The following is a 22,284-nucleotide window of genomic DNA, read 5'->3' on the forward strand; positions in this document are numbered from 1 at the left end:
CTTCTACTAGAAAATTTTATTTTGAAAGACTTTCTTGAAACTCTGCCAAAGCAATTTACATTTCTTCAGGAAAACCTGGCAGCGTTTGACTCCTTGAGTGTTTTATATTAAATCCAAGTGCTTCCTATTGCAGCTCCCCTGTATGTTTCCTTAGTGAATCTTTACATCCATTCTGTTGCAATATGTTTGCATAAATCAGTGCATATATGTTGGTTTGACCATGACACTAAAGGGCACTGTGAAAAGAAGGAGAGATGATGGTCAGAGAAGAAATCTTGGCTTGAAATATGGAGTTGAGTGGCAGGGAGTGGACATGTAGCTGTGAACATGGAGTACTTCCCTAAAGCATGGAGAATTTCTCCAACACACAGATGTTGTATGAAACAGGGACAACTTTAAGTAGTTGCTAGTTGTAACAGCTGGATTCAAGAAGAACCCTGCAAGCTTTCAGAAATTAGAAGACACACACGGGTTTTAGTTTGCAAGAATCAGTTTCCATCTAATTTACTGTATTTTCAACACTGAATTCAATCCAGTGTTTAAAGATTTCCCCAAAATGAATCGACAGAGCTTGAAAGTGCTAGAGGCACTTCCCATGTTTCACTAATGCATTGACTTTGTGGTTACTTTGACATCAGTTGGAGTAAACAGTTGTGAAAGGCTTACACTGTGTAATTTTAGTTTAATGAAACACAGAAAAATGTTGGCATTAGTTTTCTATTTACAGCCATATAAATCATAGCTGAGCCAAAAAAATTAAGAACAACATGTTCTTAACTAACAACAAAGTATTCATGGATAATTTTCTAGTAAAGATCTGATATCACATAAGGTACACAGGGCATCTGTGGAAACTTGTTTCCCTCCAAAGTACTAACAGAAGAGTTGTATTATAGTAACATACTTTGAAAGTAATATTTGGAAATGAGTTCCCAGAATAAGAACTAAGCATTAAAAAGGAAAGAAACTTATTTTATGCCAAGTCTCATATATTTTGTCCCCATATAACAGACAATGTTGCAGCTGCTGTGTCCATTCATAGCAGACTCAAGGAATGAAGGAATTTTCAGGCAAATTTCAGGCAGATCTAGGACCCACCTGGGACCTGGGTAAAATCAACAAGGCCAGTTTCTAACTGTAGCTGGGTAAATACAGCAATTCCACCATCTTTACGGGCAAGCAAATTGAATGTAGCTCTGAAATTGTGCCTTTTTTGCAAGCAATGTAAAATGCCACCACTAGAACTTCATAAGCATTTTCCCTTGTTTTCTAGCCCTCGAAGCCACTGCTGGCTTCAGTAATACTGTACATTTCAGCAGGTCTTTCTGAAAAACATTTGACATTTCTCTTGAGCAGCTTCACTCCTGAAACTGAATTAACAGTTTCTGTCTGCAGTATCCTGATGTCAGTGGATATGTTGTCAGTTCCTAAGGGAACAGTATGTTTTTCCTGTTACAGGGAGGTATTCCCCAGGTAAAGGGAGCCTCAGAAAATTTATGGTGTGGCTCTTCTTTATATTGTGGGATCTGTCTGTGGTTTCACTTTGTTCTCTGATGATTGTGGAACATGAGTGTGAGAGATATAATGTTATGAGAATTCAGGCATTTATCATTTCAAAGAATTGACCAATAAGTGAATCAACATGACAGACAATCCCAGTGCTCACTCTTTGTTATCTTAGTGCCTTAGGGACATGTAAACTGTACACTGGTCAAGTGTGCATCTTGAGACTTTGTGGTACATGTGCTCATAGACTGAAAGACCACGGCAACACCATGTCCCTGGTCTACCCAGTTCTAACCACGTTGCATGACTGCATCCTGTCAGACAAAGTTCTTGTTTGTTTCAGAGGAAGAGCATTTTAAAATATGACACGAGGAATAGCCAGAAGCATGTGTATTATCTTGTAGCTTCAGTTGTGTTTTATAGAAAAATCAGAAATCACCTTAAGCTTCAAAACTGCTTCTGAATTGATTCCATTTGTTCTGCCTGTGTATCTAATTGAGACTGTGAATCCTGATGTTTTCTTATAGCATACAGATATTTCCAAAAGCCTTGAAACGATTCAGAAGTGTGTTGCTTTTTACTTTATCTGAAGAGTCACCACGTTCATAAATAAGAAAGTTACTGTTTGAGTCAATAACCACCTTGCACAGGGACTGTGGACATAAGTCATTGAGAAAACAGTGACTGGGCTGGCTTTCTACAGCTTATGATTATGGGAGGAAATGAAGCAAGGAGAAAACCACTAGCGCTCTGTCATTCTTTGCTGGTTTCCACTTCCATAGAGCATGTGGTCACACTGCTCAGCATACACACTGCATACAAGCTAAAAGGAATCCCCACGAGTGGTTTTGTCTGCAAGAGATCCCTTCCTTCCTTTTAACTTCAGAGCACAAGGTGAATCTGAGGATAAGACTGATGAGGCATATGAAGAGCTAGAAGGAGTTTAACTGTCATTAAATGCTAGTGGAAGGGGGAGAGGCAATCTTCCACACTGGAATTGAGAATTTGCATGGGAAATGGTGTGTGCATCTGTACTTGTAGAAAGCTACTACCTTTGTTCATCAAAGGTGGTATAAGCGTTTGACATTGTGATCACTGCATTAGTGCCCATGGTACTGAGATCTGAAGTGATTAACAACACCTGAAGTGATAAGAACAATGTTTGGAGTGTTTAAGCACCTATTTGAGTTTGCACCATTTGAAATCAGTGAGTGACTGAAACAGCTGCTCCCATAAGACAGTTTTGTGGAGGATATACAAGAAATATGGCACTTCTATGTAGAACAGTAGTGTGTTACAATAAATTAAGAAGAGTGCTTGCCTACTTTGTTCTTCTACGATTAAAAAAGCTGACTCATTAATACAGGAAGGCTACAAGACGGTTTGCCGCAGTACTTTTCCCAGAAAAAAATTCCTTCTATTACACAGCCACGTCACATGCCAAAAAAATATTATCATGCACAAACAGAAAAAAAAAGCTAAAGAAAACTGTGTTAAGTTGCTATTTTAGTATATGCATAGTTCCACTTTATATTGCAGCCGAATCTAGTTGTGAGCTGGTTTAGTAGCTCCCAAAGGAACCTAATTGTGTGTGTGTGTGTTGCAGCTACAAGCTATAGCATAAGAAGGTGCTTTCCATTTGCAAACAATATTTGTAGGGATATTCTTCTGGAATAACACATCTGCAATGGGTCTTTGAGAAATTCTATAGTGACAGCATAGGTAGCATTAATGGATGGACAGACAGACAGGTTCCTACTGGTATTCACACATGACCTTAATGGGAGATAGAACTAAATAGAAAGAATGTTTGAAATATCACAGATTTATGCAGTCCTTTAGGAACAGCTGTGTATGTACACTCAGCTTTACAGACCTCGAGAGGATAGGACAATCTTTAAAGGTGTGGAAACAGCTATACAATAAGTAAAATGTGCGGATACATGGTTGAGATAATGGGAGCAAAAACCAGAATATTGAGTTTCTAAGCTTTTAGCTTCTGCCTTCCTACAACATCAATACTTGTACATGTTTGTGCTGGAGCCTCTGAATGCCCAGTTCAATGCTGTGTTGCTATAAAGATATGAAAGGGCTGAATGCTCTGTAAGTTTATAGACAGACCAATAGCCATGTGTGTACCTGGTCAAACATAGCAAGATCAAATTAGGTATGAATGCACACTGGGAAAATGGGCACCAAAAATATATAAACAGTAAGATATTTGTGTCATCTAATTAAGGTACCTGTATTAAGTGTTTTGACACAACAAACCTATGCAGTGCTACAGGCTTGGGGAAAAGTGGCTGGAAAGCTGCCAGGCAGAGAAGAACCTGGAGGTGCTGCTTGACAGCCAGCTGAACATGAGCCAGCAGTGTGCCCAGGTGGCCAAGAAGGTCAATGGCGTCTTGGCTTGTATCAGAAACGGTGTGGCCAGCAGGTCCAGGGGAGTGATTCCTCCCCTGTATTCTGCACTGGTGATGCTGCACCTTGAGTATTGTGTTCACTTCTGGGCCCCTCACTACCAGAAAGACACTGAGATCCTGGAGTGTGTCCAGAGAAGAGCAATGAAGCTGGTGAAGGGCCTGTAGAGCAAGTCTTACGAGGAGCAGCTGAGGGAACTGGGGTTGTTTAGCCTGGAGAAGAGGAGGCTGAGGGGAGACCTTGTCACTATCTACAACTACCTGAAAGGAGGTTGTAGAGGGGTGGGTGTTGGTCTCTTCACCCATGTGATAGGTGATTGGACAAGAGGGAATGGCCTCAAGCTGCACCAGGGGAGGGTCAGATTGGACATTAGGAAAAATTTTTTCACCTAAAGGGTTATCAAGCGCTGAAATGGGCTGCCCAGGTAGGTGACTGAGTCACCATCCCTGGAGGTATTTAAAAGATGGGTAGATGGAGTGCTTAGGGATATGGTTTAATAGTAGACAGATACGATTGGACTTGGTGTTCTCAAAGGTCTTTTGCAACCTAGTGATTCTATGATTCTATATAAGAGTATAATGCCTGTAGGTTCTCACTGTGGTCAGTTGAGGTAGGTAAGCACATCCAAAAGTGAACTGAGATCAGATGTAATAGCCCTCTTCAAGGGCCACACTCCTCATGATGAGTGGTGTTCACTTGACTCTGTGACTGGTTATTGTGCAAGTACGAGTAACACAAATATGGTATTGAGGAGCAGCTCCACTTACGATATTGTAATCCTGAAATGATTCTACACCCCAAAACAAACATGTAGACTTCAGAAGAAAAAAAATTACATCAGGGAGTAGAAAACCTGCCATAAGGTACCAGTCATTGCCACTCAGTGGTTCCAATCTAAAAATATGCCAGCTTGAACATTTACTTTAGTACTAACCCTGCAATTCATATTTAATATTGCTACTACAGTACATTGTACATGAACCTGTCTTGATCCTAAACAATGAAAAACATACATATCACCTGTTTTTAACATTTAAAGACATCATTTCAGGTAATGAAATGGAACAAAATGTGTTACCATCATATTCATTATTGGTTTTGATCACAGTGTGAGCACATTGAACCAATCCCAGATAAAGAGAGAAGAGGAACAGATGGTTGGTCCTGATTTTGAGTTCTTACACATGGCTTTAGGTGAAGAGCAATGCTAAGTGGAAGTTGTGCTGCTGCATTCAAGGTGGAAGCTACCTGTGAGATCTGCACAACTCTAAATTCTCTTCTAAATGAGTCATACCCAGAATTTCTTGCATTGACTCAGGCATAATAGGTAGTATTAGTGCAGCAGTAACGGATGTACCTTTGTACAATTAGATATACAAACCACAGCACTGTTTCTGTCTCTATTGAGATATTAACCTCGATGGAAAACTAAGTACTATTTTTAAATAAGTGTCATCTTTCTGCACGTGATAAGATGTGGAGAAACATTTGATAGTAGTGTATTTGAAAGCATGCTTCTCTTTCTGATGTTATTGTTTGCTGTGAAAATAATCATGATTTCTTATTCAGGCCAAGAATGTGCTTAAGGAAAATAAGGTCTTTCTAACATGCATTCAAAATTACTTTTGGTGAAAGAAGACAAAAAAGATAGAACAAAAAGATAAGATTTTTTCTTTCTTTTCAAGTTAAAGGTTTTACTTGAGTTCCCCAGGTGACATCAGCAGCTCTTTAAAAGTATCAGTTATGAAGTGCCAGTAGGTACAGTGAGTGCTGTAGACAAGCTTTTATTCTCTGAGGCCATTCAGCTGCTGTTATTTTTCAATGACTAATTTCTTTTCATGTTCTTATCTGGCAGATGACCCCCGGGGCAAACATCAAAAAAAAATCCAAAGCAAAACCCAGAATTACCTTAATCTGTATGCTGTAGACGGGCTGCGGACCCTCTGTATTGCAAAAAGAGTGAGTAAATGTAGAGTCTTGGTTTGCTTTTAAGGAGACTCTTGACAAACGTTACTGAAGGCATTTATTAATTTATTGTTCTTGATTCATAACTTCTTTTTCATTTTATTCACTAAAGTATGAATGTGTCTGCATCACCTCGCATGCTCTTTTTAATAGGTTCTCAGCAAGGAAGAGTATGCCTGTTGGTTAAAAAGTCATTTAGAAGCAGAATCCTCTATTGAAAATCGTGAAGAACTTCTGTTTCAGTCAGCACTGCGGATAGAGAAGAATCTGCATCTGCTAGGTAATGAAATGAGAGCTGGACATGAAATTAAAACGTGTTAAAAATTCTGAAAGCTTGGCTATGAAATCCGTTCTTTCCCTTAAATGGTTTTTGACAGTACAGAAATTGGCTTCTTTTGGACTTTGTCGTGGCTGTCATGTGCAACACCACAAAGGAATGGGATGTAATTAACATAACAGACATATCCTGCTTGCCTTGCTCCTGCCATCATTTTATCACTAGTGAAATGAATGGAGTAATAGCAGCAAGCAATGAATTTAACACAATATCATAAATGGGAACTGCTGCTTTAAACAGGAGGAGGACTTGGCCCAATCTGTCTGCAGCATTTTGTTAGCTCAGTGCCGCTTCAACATGTCAGAGACTTCCATGACTCCAGGGGCACCAGAAACACTCATAAAGCAAAGCTCATAAACTGCATTTGAGAAAGACGTCAAATCTCATATGCATCCGGTTCAGCACATGTGCTCAGGGCCTGTGTATTCTGTGAGGGGACTGCAGTATCCCATAATGATGCAGTTAAATAGTGTATGTAAAATAGATTCCAAGAACTAAGTCATACTCTTCCTCTGCTGAGTTGAGATGCTGAAAGACCTGAGATTCTAAAATGTATATATTACTCCAACTGTCCAGCTGCTTTCTCTGGCAGAGAAACTGGGGCAGCCATAACACAGTTGGAAATAGCAACTGCCACTAATTGCCCGCATACCTGTCTCTGGGAGATAAGATCCACCTCACCCAATTTCTGATGTATCTACTACAGATCTCTAAGACTCCCGATATAACCAGTGGAGAGACAGAAAAAGAAAGTGCAGTTCATTTGTCTGTCTTAGCTACCTGTTTTAGGATTAGATGAATCATGGTAGTGAAGTGTTTGTTTCTCCCCTCTTACTTTATGGGGAGCATGAGGTAGCTAATTTGGACCACATTAATCAGGAAGATCCCACCATGGTGGTGACTGTTGATTCTGGCTGCACTCTGGGAAAAAAAAGTGAAATTGAACTGCCAGACAAATAACTCTGAAGTAAACTACCTGTTCAGTCATTCACTCAGAACCTCAGACTATGGATTTTATCTTGCAATGATCACTTATGATTAGGTCATGGGAATAAAAAAATGAGTCTGGAAAAGAAACATTTTTTTCTTTGAACACTGTTTGACTAGTAATAGCTTTCCTGATGTTACCCTAAGAATGTGTTTCCACCTATGTGAGTGATGCTCAGGATTTGGGTGGACTTAATATTGCTAAAATGTTGGGGTTTTTCACAAAGAACAACCATAGGAATAATAGACAGCTGAGAAAAGTTTACTTTGCATTTCCTGTTATTCCAGGTAACTTACATATCTGTCACCTCCTCATTCTCTAGTAAGAAGGGCTTAAATTTCCTCACATTGAAGCCTCTCTGAAACTCAGTGGTGCACTGATGTGTCAGTGGTGACACTGAACTTGGTCCTGAGCAGCTTTTGTTACAGCATTTGAAAATTTTGTCTCTGTCAATTGATTTATGAAAGCATAGAAAAGATACTCAAGTCTCTTATAAACAGGTAGGAAGATACACTGAAATCATGGAAAAGACACATTTTACTTTCACATGATGACCAAGAGATTTATGATTTGTTTTCTTTGCTAGATCTCATTTGGCAACCAGTGTCTTTCTGCAAGAGCAAAGAGCAGCATCAAGGCAGGAAAAGGTTTATGTCTGCAGCCTAATGTGCTGTTGTCAAGCTGTAGTTCTGCTGCCATATCCCTTCAAATGGGAGAAATCTCTAGTGGCCCAGGCTTTTCTAGTTGAGGAAAGGCAGTTAAGATCCTTAAGAACTGAAACAATCTCCTAGAAGCAACATCTCTTCTCTAGCAATGTTCGGATCATAGAATCACTAGGTTGCAAAAGACCTTTGAGAGCATGAAGTCCAACTGTACCTGACCGCTACTCAATCATATACCTAAGCACTTCATCTACCCATCTTTTAAATACCTCCAGGGATGGTGACTCAGTCACCTACCTGGGCAGCCCGTTTCAGTGCTTGATAACCCTTTAGGTGAAGAAATTTTTCCTAATGTCCAATCTGACCCTCCCCTGGTGCAGCTTGAGGCCATTCCCTCTTGTCCAATCACCTATCACATGGGTGAAGAGACCAACACCCACCCCTCTACAACCTCCTTTCAGGTAGTTGTAGATAGTGATAAGGTCTCCCCTCAGCCTCCTCTTCTCCAGGCTAAACAACCCCAGTTCCCTCAGCTGCTCCTCGTAAGACTTGTTCTCCAGCCCCTTCACCAGCTCCTCTCTCCTGATATCCCTCAAAAAACTGCTCAAATCTTGCAACTATTGGTAGTTCAGCTATTTTTCCCCAAATGACTGCTGGTTCCTTTTGAAAAATCCAGACTTCAAATTTTAAGTGAACTGTGTTCATTTAATATGGAATATTTTGCCTTTTTTATCTGCTTAGGTGCAACTGGCATTGAAGATCGTTTACAGGATGGTGTTCCGGAAACCATTGCCAACTTACGCAAAGCTGGGTTGCAGATTTGGGTTCTTACTGGAGACAAGCAAGAAACAGCTGTTAATATTGCATATGCCTGCAAGCTATTAGATCACGATGAAGAAATCATCACTTTGAATGCTGAATCCCCAGTAAGCAGATTGAATACACAAGTTTACTTGTGAACTAGCTTTGCTTTATTTTCAAATTCTAAAATTAAAAGTTTGATGGCTTTTTCCCCTTTCTCTCTTTTTTTTTCCTTCTTTTCCTGCTTCATCTGTAATTTTCAGGTAGGACATGTCTTTGAATACTTTTCAGTGAATCATGCTTTTAAGTCATAATGTGATGTATCATAAATTTACTGAAGACATAAATGCATAGTGGGCTCCACCATGACTGAAAATATGCCATAGTAGCATCCTAGTTTTGCTTATTGGCACTGGTGGGTCTCCAGAAGCAATCTTTTATTAAACATGCTGAGGAAGAAAACAAACGATAAGTTATTGAGAATTTGTTCTTTATTTTAAACCACTGAAATGTACTCGGATAACTCAGTCATTCATGTTTTCTCAGGTGGCTTTTTCTCTGGAAATAGAAGCAATACTTAAATTTTGATGCTAGTACTGAAAGTCAGAAAACCACATCTACAGTGTAATACCTTGCTTCCTAACAGACCTTTTCTAATTCTTCTGAATTGCTGCTCTTTCCTGTGCTCAACTTGTTGCAAGCAGACACTCACAAAGAGTTTACTGATATGGTCTAACATACAAGGAACCAGACTGATAGTGCTATAATCCTTTAATGGGGTGATAAAATTGGACTTCAGATCAGCAGAGGAGAGGTAGGCCAGCAGTATCCAGCTCTGATTTCTTTCAGAAAGGAAGAAAAGATAACAGCATTTTCCATTCTTGAAAGTATCAACTGAACTGGTAAATTGACTTTCCATGATCTTCCTTTTTTGTCATACTTCACTGTAAGACCAATAGCATTTAATTTTAAATATTCCTATATTCTCAATAACATCTTCTAGCTGAGAATGACTAGGAGAGAGAATTCAGCTTAAATAACCTTTAATTGTCCTTTAACAATGCATAACTATTTGATCTGAGTTGTAGGCGTATACATGGTGTTCATCATGATACTTAACTTGATACTGATGCTGATTAAATCATTTCCCAGAACTGTTATTCGGAGAAGGAGCGGAAAGAAATTAGTTTAGCATACAATACTGCATGTTAAAGAGGAATTAGATTTTAAGCCTTCTCAGTCCTCATTGCTGTCATATCTTCTGCTAGAAATAAGTGTGTTTAGAATAGAATAGAAGATTATTAGAAATTAAAGCTTTAACAGTGCAGCAGATAAAACACATTCTCCGTATTCCTTATGCTCAAATATACAGCAAACACAAACTTTTGAATACATGTTCTTTTCTCTCAAGTATATCTATTTTGAATTTTTTTTTCAGGAGACATGTGCTGTCTTGCTGGAACAGTGTCTGCAATGCGTAGAGTCTAAATTTTCAAACAACCCAATAGATGAAGCTACTGGAAACATGACTGTTGGATTCACCCCTCTCTATCCACCCTCTTCCTCTGTGCTTTCCAGCTTGGGCCTAGTGATTGATGGAAGAACTCTAGCTTATGCCCTGGAACCTACACTAGAAGATAAATTTCTTGCACTAGCCAAGCAATGCCGTTCAGTACTGTGTTGTCGCTCTACGCCAATCCAAAAGAGCATGGTAGTGAAACTAGTCAGAGACAAACTCAAAGCAATGACCTTGGCGATAGGTAAATATCTTAACTTAAACTACCCCGCCTTGATGTATAATATGCCTTCAGAATTTTGATTTTTTGACTTGCAATAGGACCCTTCCAACTGCCTCACAACTCAAATCAACTTCCAGTTTTGTCTGAAATCCTGTCAGATTCCTCTAATATATTTACTCTAATGTATTTATTCAAAACTAAGATAGGACTCTGGAGTAGTGTTTGGGCTTTCTTCCTACAGAGGTTAGGTGGTCAGGACCCAGTTATGCTATGATTCTTTTTGCATGTCCCAACGCAGCTGTGAAGCATTGGGTTAGCTGGTGCTGTGAAGAACAACATTTTGCAAACCCTGTATTACACAGTCAAAATCGTGCTTAGTGGTGTTTCATCCAGTTATGTTAAATCTCAAGGTTCTGCATTTTTCATCCCAATTCAGCTATGCAGCATAGGATATGCCTGGTCTGTTTAGAGAATGGATTTATGACTGGCTTCATGCCAGTGCTTACACTTCTTCACAGCTAATCACTCAGCTGGCGAAGAGAAGATTTTGTAAGTCACCCTGTTTTAAATCTGGCAGCATCTTCCGTGATTCCATGATTTTTATATAAGAAAAGTCAACCAACTCTTCTTCCCGTATCTCAAGTCTAGGTTCGTGTTACACTAGAAGGTGTGATTGCAGCATATATTGTCACAAACACATGAGCTTTCATCTACCCATCTTGGAAAATCATAGCAGGAACACGTGTGGGTTAGAACTACCTATGAGAAATCCGAAGTACATATAATAATTGCCAGACTTCTGTAACATCCACATCACCAAATGTGTGCTAATTATAATAATCCTCATGCCTCCCTCATACTGAATTTATATCGTTAGCTTACTGACTGTGGACATAATCATTTGCATATGTTGTAAAAAACATCTGGCTGGTAAACTTGAATTACCCAGAATGCTTAAAAATACTAGAGGAGTCTGGAAAGCTTCTGTTTTCATTCTTTCTGAACATTTTGAGGCTGTGAGTTGAATCTAAGCCCTGCTCTGCCGTAATAGCCTAGCTGTGTACATCTTCCCTTTTAACCAACATGACCTACCTCAGGGTTGTCACACAGTCACAAAGACATCATCTTTGTCAGGTGAGCTCTTCTATATGCCAACAGCAGGGAAACTGGAGTGGCATGTGAATGCACGCCTCAGCCATTGAAGTTAAAAACTAAGCGTCTTGCAATCAGCTAATACAGTTTCCAGTAGTACAGTGGCTGTAAACTTAGAAGATAAGAACAAGCTGATATATGTCTGTTTCTGGTATCCTTTCTATGGCACCTATCACTTATGGCATCATGATTGGAAGCAGAGCAAGGGATGGTGACTGTGCATCCATTGCAAATAAACCTACCTGTGATGAGTGTATTAACGATCACAGATTGGTCAACCTAAGTCAAGAATTCACCTGTTTTTTAGCTTTATTTTATTTTTTACTCTGTGGACATTTCATTCTTAGTAGCCATACCTGATTGCAGATAGACAGATAATCAGGAAGCAGCAGTATTGGGAAGCTCATTCTCAGCCCAGTGTTTAGTGTTTGTGCAGTTCAGGCCAGATACTTGAATGTTAGGTCTTACTAAAAAGTGAGGGATTTACTTTTCCATGATAGAAAAATGTCTGCAAAGATAATGTCTTGGCAGTTTTGCCAAGCTTTGAACCTTATATTCCAAAGATGGATCCTTACCTCCCCCACATCTCCCTTACTATACTCACCCAACACTCAGTTACAAACGGTTTTCCTTTGCTTTTCTGCTGCTAACTGTTCCTGGTCTACTAGTGACAACAAAACTGTATCTTGTCATCTTTAGGTGATGGTGCTAATGATGTCAGCATGATCCAAGTGGCAGATGTTGGTGTGGGGATCTCTGGTCAAGAAGGCATGCAGGTAATGTTGCTCATTCACTGAAAATCACTCCCATGAAAGGATGAAATAGACATTTCCCATATGTCAGCTTGACCAATCTGCCTTTGTATAACTAGCACAGATGAAGGAGAAGTGGCAAGTTGTGCTCAGCAGTGCCAGTTAAATGTCATAAGGATGCTTTGATCATGAGTTTGAGCTTGTGTTAGTTCTCAGATCAATGGTGAGTTTAAATATGCTGCCTTCTCAGAAAACTGAACTTATCAGATCCCTCTAAGCAGTGTTTTAAGAACTAATTTATAAACTACTGGTCTAAAGTAGGAAGAAAACTCAGCTATGAATTACTTAAGAAATAAAGGTTCACCTTATTCTGGCTTTTATTTTCTTCTCTCCTGTTTTGCTTGGGTATGCTTCTGCCATGGAGCAACTGCACAATACAGCTTATTTGCATGATGTGATGTGATGATGACCCTTATCCCAGTCAGCCACACATCTCATTCAGTCTATTCAGACAGCAGAACAGCAAAGATAAAATAGCAGCCCATTTGCAGAACCACTACTCCCCATACACTATTCCAGGTCTTGGTTTTCTCCCCATTTTTCCCTGCTTCAAGGGACTGTCCCTGTGGCCTTTTGGATGTCTTCAGCCTGTGATTATTGTATTTACCACTGTGTAATATTCACTTCTCCCATCTCCAGAAGAGGAGTTGCACATGCATAGGATGCTTTGCCTCCTCTACTGCTGGTGCAGTTCAGTGGCCTTGTTAGCAACAGATGTGGCAGTAAGACACAGAGAACAAGGAAAATCCCCTATTTCCACAGCCTACCTTCTGTTTTGGCTGGCTGCAGACTGATTGCATGAGAAAACAGAGTAGCTAAGTAGCTGACAAAGAGCTCTTCAGAGAAGATGGGAAGTGTTTCCATCCTGAGGACCTCATCAGATGAGCATGCTCCTTTAACTTAATTACTAGTGGGTGGTTCTCTGACATACATTGAATTTTTGCAACATTGGCTGGATGTTTTGCTCAAAAGGGAAGAAGGGCCTTCTTCACGTATTGCACAAGTTGGCTGTAGAACTTTTATCCCATGGGATTTCATGACTGCTCTAATTTAATTGGATCAACATACAAATTTATGAAATGAAAATTTACCTGAGCTATGTACTTGGATGTCAGCTTTGTGCATTTTCTGACTTGCAGAAGCTAGGACAGTACTCTGGAGAAAAGTCAGTAGATGTTTTTCTTACTTATTCATATACTCTTTTGAAGGCATCCTCTCTTTGCCATTGTTGGAAGCAGGATACTAGGGCAGATGGACTTCAGCCTCACCCAGCAGAGCTATTACCCTTGTTTTCCTTCTTGTCATCATCCAGTGGGATCAGTCAAAGTAATCTCTAAGGCTAATGGATGTCCATCAGTGGTCTTCAAACAAACAGATTACAGGCCTGCAATCCATTAAATTTTCTTCTCCAAACATGTTAGTAGCTGTAAATCAGACTGGAAAGAAGCTACCACAAAAATTTCAGATATTCATGGTGCATATGGCATCCCAACCATAGACCATATGAGTCTGACTTTGAGGGCAGGAGAAAAGGAATCATAGAATCATAGAATCATAGAATAACCAGGTTGGAAGAGACCCACCGGATCATCGAGTCCAACCATTCCTATCAAACACTAAACCATTTTCCTTAGCACCTCATCCACCCGTGCCTTAAGCACCTCCAGGGAAGGTGACTCAACCACCTCCCTGGGCAGCCTGTTCCAGTGCCCAATGACCCTTTCTGTGAAGAATTTTTTCCTAGTGTCCAGCCTAAACCTCCCCTGGTGGAGCTTGAGGCCATTCCCTCTTGTCCTGTCCCCTGTCACTTGGGAGAAGAGGCCAGCACCCTCCTCTCTACAACCTCCTTTCAGGTAGTTATAGAGAGCAATGAGGTCTCCCCTCAGCCTCCTCTTCTCCAGGCTAAGCAACCCCAGCTCTCTCAGCCGCTCCTCATAAGACCTGTTCTCCAGCCTCCTCACCAGCTTTGTTGCTCTTCTCTGGACTCGCTCCAAAGCCTCAACATCCTTCTTGTGGTGAGGGGCCCAGAACTGAACACAGGATTCAAGGAGCGGTCTCACCAGTGCCGAGTACAGAGGGACAATAACCTCCCTGGACCTGCTGGTCACGCCGTTTCTGATACAAGCCAAGATGCCATTGTCCTTCTTGGCCACCTGGGCACACTGCTGGCTCATGTTCAGTCGGCTGTCAACCAACACCCCCAGGTCCCTCTCCTTCTCAAGGAAGTCTTGAATTAGGCTGATACCAAGTGTATTTGTTATTCCACAGCCTTCACCAGGCTTTGAGAGTTTTGTATAAATTCTGCAGTACCACTCTGCCCACAGTCCAGGCTACAGAGAGCCCAGAGTGTTTCTGTAGGGTCCTCTCCAAGCCTGTCAATTAAAAATAGTCTGCCCCAAACTGCTTGGGTCAGATAATCTCTAATGAACTTATGGGTTCCTATCACCTGTATTAATTCAGATCACTTTTTTTTCCTAATGAAGACTTAGAGTGCTCATAGAATTTTTTTTACTCTTTTACCCATTATGCTACTTTCAATTCAGCTCATACACTTACAATAACCAGTTCTCAGATGCTCCTGGCTTTTGCAGTGTACTGCAAAGTATCTGAAAGCTATTTGCTCATTAACCCATTAAACTACCTGGTTTTTTTCCTGAATGAAAGTTCAACAGAGTAGAAAATATTTATAGTTTCCTTCCTTTACTGCAATATCCTAAGGAACCATACAGGCCTCTCTGCTATAAACAACTGTCAGACTCTTACACATGCAGGTACTCAGAAGGTGTTGAGCGTTTAGATGTCTAAAACAGCAATACTCTCTGATTTATTTTCTTTCTACATTCTGTAGAGGCATGTAGAGGCATGTAGAGGCATGACTCACTTTTTCCTGTGAAAAAGCTGGAGGAAAAAAAAATAAAATGTGAAAATCAAGGAGGTATTTTGAGATAAAATAAACATGCAAATGCAATTGGATAACACTATCTTTCTCACTATGTTCCTCACTGTGATTAAAATGGAATAAAAAAGAAAAAAAAAACCATGACACTTCTCACAATGTGTTGTGAAGTACTATGTTAGAAGCACAAATCAAAGAAGTGAGCAGTTTTGTTTTAACACCAGAATAGGCTGAGATAGGGTGGAGGACAAGGAAGCAGACATAGCACAGCTCTATTCTCAAGCTGCAAGATAGCTGTTTTTCTGCAAGACAAATAGGACTGTTCCGTACAGGGAGGTTATTGCAAGTGTATCTCAGTATCTAAGAAATCCTAGGATGTGTTGATATATTAAAAAGTGTCTCGGTGCTTACAGACATCTGCTCAAGCTGTAATGTGTTATTACACCTTCTCTTGCATACTTTTTTAGAGTATATTTGAATAGCTTCTACAAGCACTTAATTGGGAAAACTGAGCCCTTTTGGTGATTTACCAAGAAGGGGAGTTAGGAAAAATTAAAAGAAAGGATGTCTCTCATTCAAAAATACAGCCAAAATATACCCTAGAGTGTGAGGAAGGTGTTGCTCCTTTGGAGGTTTTCACCTTTCCTCATGCTTTTTGTTGAACTGTGGGAAAAAAGGCGATGCCAAAACAGAAAATGAACTGTAAGATTATATCAAGTGAAATTTTAGTGTGATCCTGGGGATTTGGAAGATCCTGAAACAACTGTGATAACAGCATAATTTACGAGGAGGTCTCATCTAGATGTACAGTAGCCTGAATTTTAGTCAAAAGTAGAGAGAAACATAGTGATTCATTTTGTCGATGTGATTTGGCAGCCTGCACAGTCCCAGGGGAGTCTCAGCTAGTGTGATATTTTTTTCACAGACAGTTTTAGAAAATGTGTGATTTTAAAAATCTCTCAAAATACTTCTTTCTAAGGACAGCTGAGTAAACTTTATAAGCCAGGATTGCAAATGTTAATTAAAACTAATATTTTAATTGTTTTGACTTTTAAAGTCCAGTAATTATGATGCAACCACTTAATTATGCTTTTTCTTAGTTTATTCTCTGGAAATATATTTTGCCCTGTAAGTACCCAATGTTTTTACAGAGGAATGTACTACAACCACCATGATGCAAGCCCTGAGCCTTTATGCTTATGCAACTGCAATTGCCAGACGTTCTCCCACCTCTCACTTTTTGCTGCTGCTTATCACCACCTGGAATATAGGCTCTAATCTCCCTTGGGCAAGGACTGGGTCGCCTTGTGTGTTCTGCAGAGCGACCAGGTTTGCTCACAGGTATTCCAAACCAATGCAGCAATAGCTGCATTTCATATGCACTGTAATGCATTTCATTCTTTACCAGTGCAATTTCCACTGACTACGTGAGTTTAGAAGATGACTATTCACTGTTGGTGCTGAAAGAGATGCTTTACAATAATGTTTCCAAATTCTCTTTCATTAAAGGCGGTGATGGCAAGCGACTTTGCAATCCCAAGGTTCCGACATTTGGAGAAGCTCTTGCTTGTTCATGGCCACTGGTGTTATTCCCGACTCGCCAACATGGTGCTGTATTTCTTCTACAAAAATGCAGTGAGTGTTTGACTTGGCAGCTTTATGGCACCACATGTTTCCAGGGTTTATTTTGTGCTAAGAGAGCATTAGGTCAGCCTTCAAATGGTTTATAAATAAAGAAATTTGCAGAGCTGAAAGACAGCTGGCTGCCATTTGCAGAAATACAAGACTCCGCTCCGTAACAGCTACAGTGTGCTGCTGAGTGTGCAAATTAGGTAACTGAAATAACAAGCACTGCTTGAGAAGAGTTTCTTTATAGAGCAGTTTTGCAGAATTTAGCTGGCTAGACACAAGAGTCTTTAATGCCAAGACCATCCAGCATTGGTCCAAAGTAGCTATTGGGCGTATTTTCTTTTCCTGACCCTATTTCATCGTCGCTTATGAATCACTGTATGTGTTCCTTAATGACTTGATATAATTTGAGTCCTCTTTGTGTCTCAGATGCAGAGGTTGGAAATTATTTTTTTTCTTGATTTATCTTACTCCCAACTAACTAAAAGAGTTCATTAGAAAGGAAACACACTGTGATAAAGAACAGACTGAGGGTCGGAGTTTCCTCTCTGGTGTATTAAATGGGAGTTAGTCCAGTACTGGGCACTGAGCCAGTAGCAGCTCAACTCCGTGGCCCTAACAAAGGCCCTTTACATTGATCTTGGACTACAAAGATGATTGATTGAAAACTGTCTAACAAGATAACCAAGAATTCCATCAGCTGTGTGGGTGTCACTGGCAAGCACAGAGATCCAATCACTTGCAACACCCTACGATCACCTTGAGAGCAAGGGGTATGAAGAGGCAGGGAAAAAAAAAAAAGGAGAGCCCGAGCTCTTAGACCTTTGTTTACTCCAGAGGGCAATGTGTGAAATGTGAGCAGGAGACTGGATTTTTTTCTCAGTATCAGAAAAATAGTAGCTCTCAGTTTTGCAGAAGTTGCTTTGCAAATTTAATCTAATCCTGAATTTTTTTAATAGTGTCAATTTTTAGTGCAAATTTCTCTTGGCCTGACTAATACCCATCTGATCTCAATGTGAATGTATGTATTTTACCAGGAGAAGACCATCATTTGCTCGAAATTTTGAACATTGTAAGAATACCTAAGTGAGCTAAAGAATTAATATAGCACTTTTGCTTTAACACAAGCATGATAAAAAACTTCCTGTAGTCTGACCAGAAACTGCATGCAAGCACCCTTCCAGAGACAAAAAAAAAAAAAAGAAGGGACTTGAGTATTCTGAATTGCTGCCCAAGTCTGAAATTCCGAGCAGATTTAAATAGTGCACTGAGTGGAGAGCCACCTGTAGAAGCACAACAGTTAAATACATGCTGGTGTTCAAATGCTTGAGTTTGTACACCCACCCCCAGTGCTGCATGTTTCCAAGTCACTCTTTGGCTTGACAGTATCAAATCTGACCTTCCAACAAGTGTATGCAGAGCTATCTTAGATTAAAATATTAAAAAAAAAAAAAAAGAAGTGATACACATAAGATATTCCAGCAATCAGCCATTGTTTATGTATCTACATTTTTGTTCAGCTCTTGTAAAATCTTCCATTTCCTTTGATACAACTCCCCTTGATTGCGAGCATTATTTCTCATGCCATTTTTAGCAAGACATTTTCAGAAGCAGCTGCCTCAAGGCTAGAATATAACTGAAGAATATTTCTTTGTGTTGGCTCTGCTTTGACAGCCTTGAGAGCTTTCTGAGCAATACTTGTTGCTGCTGACTCTAAAACTGGGGTGGGATATCCAGCATATAGACACGCGTATGTCTGAAACAGTGCCTGCCCTTAAGGAGAAAGCATTCGAAAATGAGAATTCCTGATTCTTTTGCAAGGAGACTGTTCTGGATGATGCTCCACAGAGAATCAAGATAGCTACACTGTTAACGTTAAGCAAGTTTTCTGTTTCCTCAAGTGATTTTTCCCCATTTGCTCATATTATGAAATTTTCCATTCTCCACTAGAACCTATTTAATTCAAGGTTTAAACTCCAAATTGCTGCAAAAGCCATTTGGAAACTCATATGTATTATCCAAGAGGATATTTGGCTTCGTGGAGATAATGAAAATACAAGTAAAATATAAATTAAAACATAGCATGGCTGGAAATACCTGAGCTTGATGAAAAGGGATTTCATGTAAACAAAATTCTGCCTGCACAAGCGTGCATTACCTCTTTCCTCTTATACATTATCTCTGCAAAACAGCACTGGACTTTTTTTTACAGTACTTCATTCACTAAGAAATTCTGTCTGGGGTCACATTCATAAAACAGGGAACTAAGAGGAAAAAAAGGAATTTTTCTTTTTATTTAAATCAAATTCAATTTTTTTGTCAATTTGTTTTGACTTTTTCAGGGTGGTAATGCACGGAATAAAGAGGGAACATTATATCTGAAATGAAATTCAAGACTTGTTTGATCAAAAATAAAATTTCAGGAGAAAAAATATCTGGTTTAAGCTTCACTACTGGAATGTCATTTATTTATATACCTTTCTTTCCTAAGACCCATAATAGAGGTGGTAGAAATATTTTTAGCTGACTGTATTTTCATCAGACTACCTGTTCTTATTTCCAAGACAGGTTAATTTTAGCACGGCTCTAGGGAGGAAAATTTCTTAGGTCCTGGATTAGCTGGATTTTGTTTATTCCAAATGAGTGAGAGAAAAGTATCTAAGTCCACATATTTACTGCAATTCCATTTTGAGAAAAGACTCAGGAAGTGTTGTTGGGTTTTGGGTGTGGAAAGGAAATAAATTTCAAAATCTGTTCAGTTTTGAAATGAAATTGTCATCTCCCAGCCAGCAGTGCTGAAGAGTTTAAGCTCTGGTATCTCAGTCTTATTTTGGCCAGGGGAAGATATTCTTCCTGAAATGTATTTGCAGAAATATTTCTAGACGTGATCCTTAAAACTACTATCATTTCACTTTTAATAGGTTAGTTTATAGTATGGGCTCAAAAGCAGTGAGCAGTATGGTGCTGCTGAGACAAAACCCACTCCAACATAGTATGCAAACATTGCCTGAACATATATATGCAGCATATCCATATATACTCATGTATATACATATTTACATATATACACATCTATATTTTCTTCTATATATCTAAAAATGATGAAGGGTCAACATACTCCAGCAGGTTGAAAGATTTTGAGAACAGAATACAGAAAGAAGAGGAGGTGAAAGGAGAGGTCATGTAGTTCCCCCCTTATAGGTGAGATCAGCACTTATCCTGAGCCATAAAAACCTCTAGATTCTCCATGCTGCAGAGACTGAAGAAGAAAGAAGTTATGTGGTTTGTCCTTTTTTGGATGATCCTAACCCAACTATATGAACATCCCCACTGCAGCTGTGTGTGCAGCTGATTTCTTCATACAGCTGAAGAGTAAGGGAGACTGGGGACAACACTGCTAATTTGCTGACTTCCAAAACAAAGAGATAGGATAGTCAAGACAACTTTGCTAGACCTTACTCACCTCTCTTGCTGCTGCTGGTTTCATGTAGGTCTTGCAAAAAAGAACTACTGTAGACCAGCTGAACTTCTCAAAAAATCTCAAGCCAGCAGAGGATATTATTATGGAAATGTTTATTCTTACGATAGTAAGTAATGCAAGTGCTACAAAATCATACTCATATACCTAAAGGTCAGTGGTGGCTAGGAGAGCTTTTTACAGTTGGGTAAATTGCACCTCAGAGTTTAACTTGAACTAAAAGTTAATTTTGTATGAATTCATCCCTTACACCTGAGATCTGACATTCATCAGTGCGTAGACTTGCAGTTGTTTGTAGCTTAGTGAAGTAGTCCAGACATCAGGAACAGCAAGTTAAAGACTAGACATCCTTGGAAGGATTGCTCATGTGTTTAGCACTTCTAGGCAAGTCCTTGCAGAACTGCAATCAGAATGGTTTCAGAATGCAATGGGATGATGACCCTGCTTATCTTGTCATATTTACAGCATTGGTTGTTCTGTTTCAGATGTTTGTGGCCCTTCTCTTCTGGTATCAGTTCTACTGTGGGTTCTCCGGCTCATCAATGATTGATCAGTGGTATCTCATCTTCTTTAATTTACTCTTCTCTTCTCTTCCACAAATGATTACTGGTGTGCTGGATAAGGATGTGCCAGCTGAAATGTTAATTGCTGTACCTCAGCTTTATAAAAGCGGACAGAATATGGAGGTAAAATCTTGATTTTTTGTATTTTTTTTTCTAGATGTCTTAAGTTTCAGCTGAAAACCAGCCCTGATCCCCAATGGTGGATGACTGATAAAAACAGTCTGAGAAGTCACTGTTATTTTTTTGTCTTATTTCTCATCTGAGTCAAAGTGTCTAAATGCCAAAAGTATATTTTAAACAAACAAAAAAAAAAAAAAAACAACCAACCCCAGCTATATTTTAAAATATGCAACAGGAGAGAAGGCTGGATGCTTTAAGTCAGCTTAGGCTGAACACCTCCTTCACAGTGCAGGCTCACCAACAACCACAAAAGTAAAGCAGATTATACCGTGTAGACAGGTACAGGCTTTCACAGAATAACCTCACAGTACTTATTTAGTACTTTGGGCCTTTACAAACAGTGAGCAGGGAAAGATGGCTTTAGGAGTAAACACAGAGGCTGATAGACTGGGAGGGAGGCATTGAGGGATGACATTGATCTGAAATATCTGTTGAAAACACCTTGTCACCAACTGCTTGAATTGTACAATGAAAACAGAAGGAATTGGAGGAGGGATTCAAGCCAAACCATTTCTGTTAATTACAGGTACAGTGTAGTGTGGGAAAATCTTTTCGCTTGGCAGAACTATCCACATTGAGACATTGCTTCCAAGGCAAAAAGCTTTCTTAAAAATATATGACATTGCCTTTTCTGAGAGGAGGCAGTGAGTGTCTTTTACCTCCGACTGTAATAACCTGCATTTGGTCTTGGTACCCTACACATCTAGTAACGTTACTAGACACTGTCCTGGAGAAATGAAAATAGAATTTTAGTGGTTACTTCTATTTAGTGCTTTAGTCCAAATTTTCACTTTTTCACCCAGCTGTTGTGTTCAGTTTTCTACATTTCTTCTGTTCCAGTGCATTGCACTTTAAAGATCTGTAACATTATTGCCTTTGTTTCTTGCACAATTTTAAGGTGATACAAATCTTGTAATAGCTTAAGCTTGTTGGGAAGTTGTGTTTGTCTGTCTTCAGCTCACAAACTGAGGAGAGAAGTCTCCCAGGTTCCCAGTAAAATTATTTCTCATAGGCAAGACCAAGGACCATTCTAAGTCTGTTTGAAATCTAGTGAGCATTTTCTCTGAATAGTTACTTAAAAAGGCATTTTTAAAACTTGCCAGAAATCCTGTTTCAGGCAGGGTCTCTTTCAAAAAGGTATCACTGATTCAAAGC

General features: G+C 39.6%; 1 protein-coding gene across 2 annotated transcripts in view; it reads left to right on the forward strand.

Moving 5' to 3' along the window:
- ATP10A (ATPase phospholipid transporting 10A (putative)) overlaps positions 1-22,284 on the forward strand; it is a 115,229-nt gene that overhangs the window by 89,355 nt on the left and 3,590 nt on the right. Inside the window, exons 11-17 of one of the 2 annotated variants that reach the window (XM_069876223.1) lie at positions 5,783-5,886; positions 6,046-6,172; positions 8,621-8,805; positions 10,119-10,440; positions 12,271-12,347; positions 16,789-16,914; positions 20,872-21,072. In XM_069876223.1, the coding sequence (XP_069732324.1) occupies positions 5,783-5,886; positions 6,046-6,172; positions 8,621-8,805; positions 10,119-10,440; positions 12,271-12,347; positions 16,789-16,914; positions 20,872-21,072 (1,142 nt within the window). The remainder of the gene's footprint in view (positions 1-5,782; positions 5,887-6,045; positions 6,173-8,620; positions 8,806-10,118; positions 10,441-12,270; positions 12,348-16,788; positions 16,915-20,871; positions 21,073-22,284) is intronic. The other variant, XM_069876232.1, reaches the window with a different exon arrangement.

This window comes from Phaenicophaeus curvirostris, chromosome 1 (assembly GCF_032191515.1).
Source record: "Phaenicophaeus curvirostris isolate KB17595 chromosome 1, BPBGC_Pcur_1.0, whole genome shotgun sequence".
Taxonomy (NCBI): domain Eukaryota; kingdom Metazoa; phylum Chordata; class Aves; order Cuculiformes; family Cuculidae; genus Phaenicophaeus; species Phaenicophaeus curvirostris.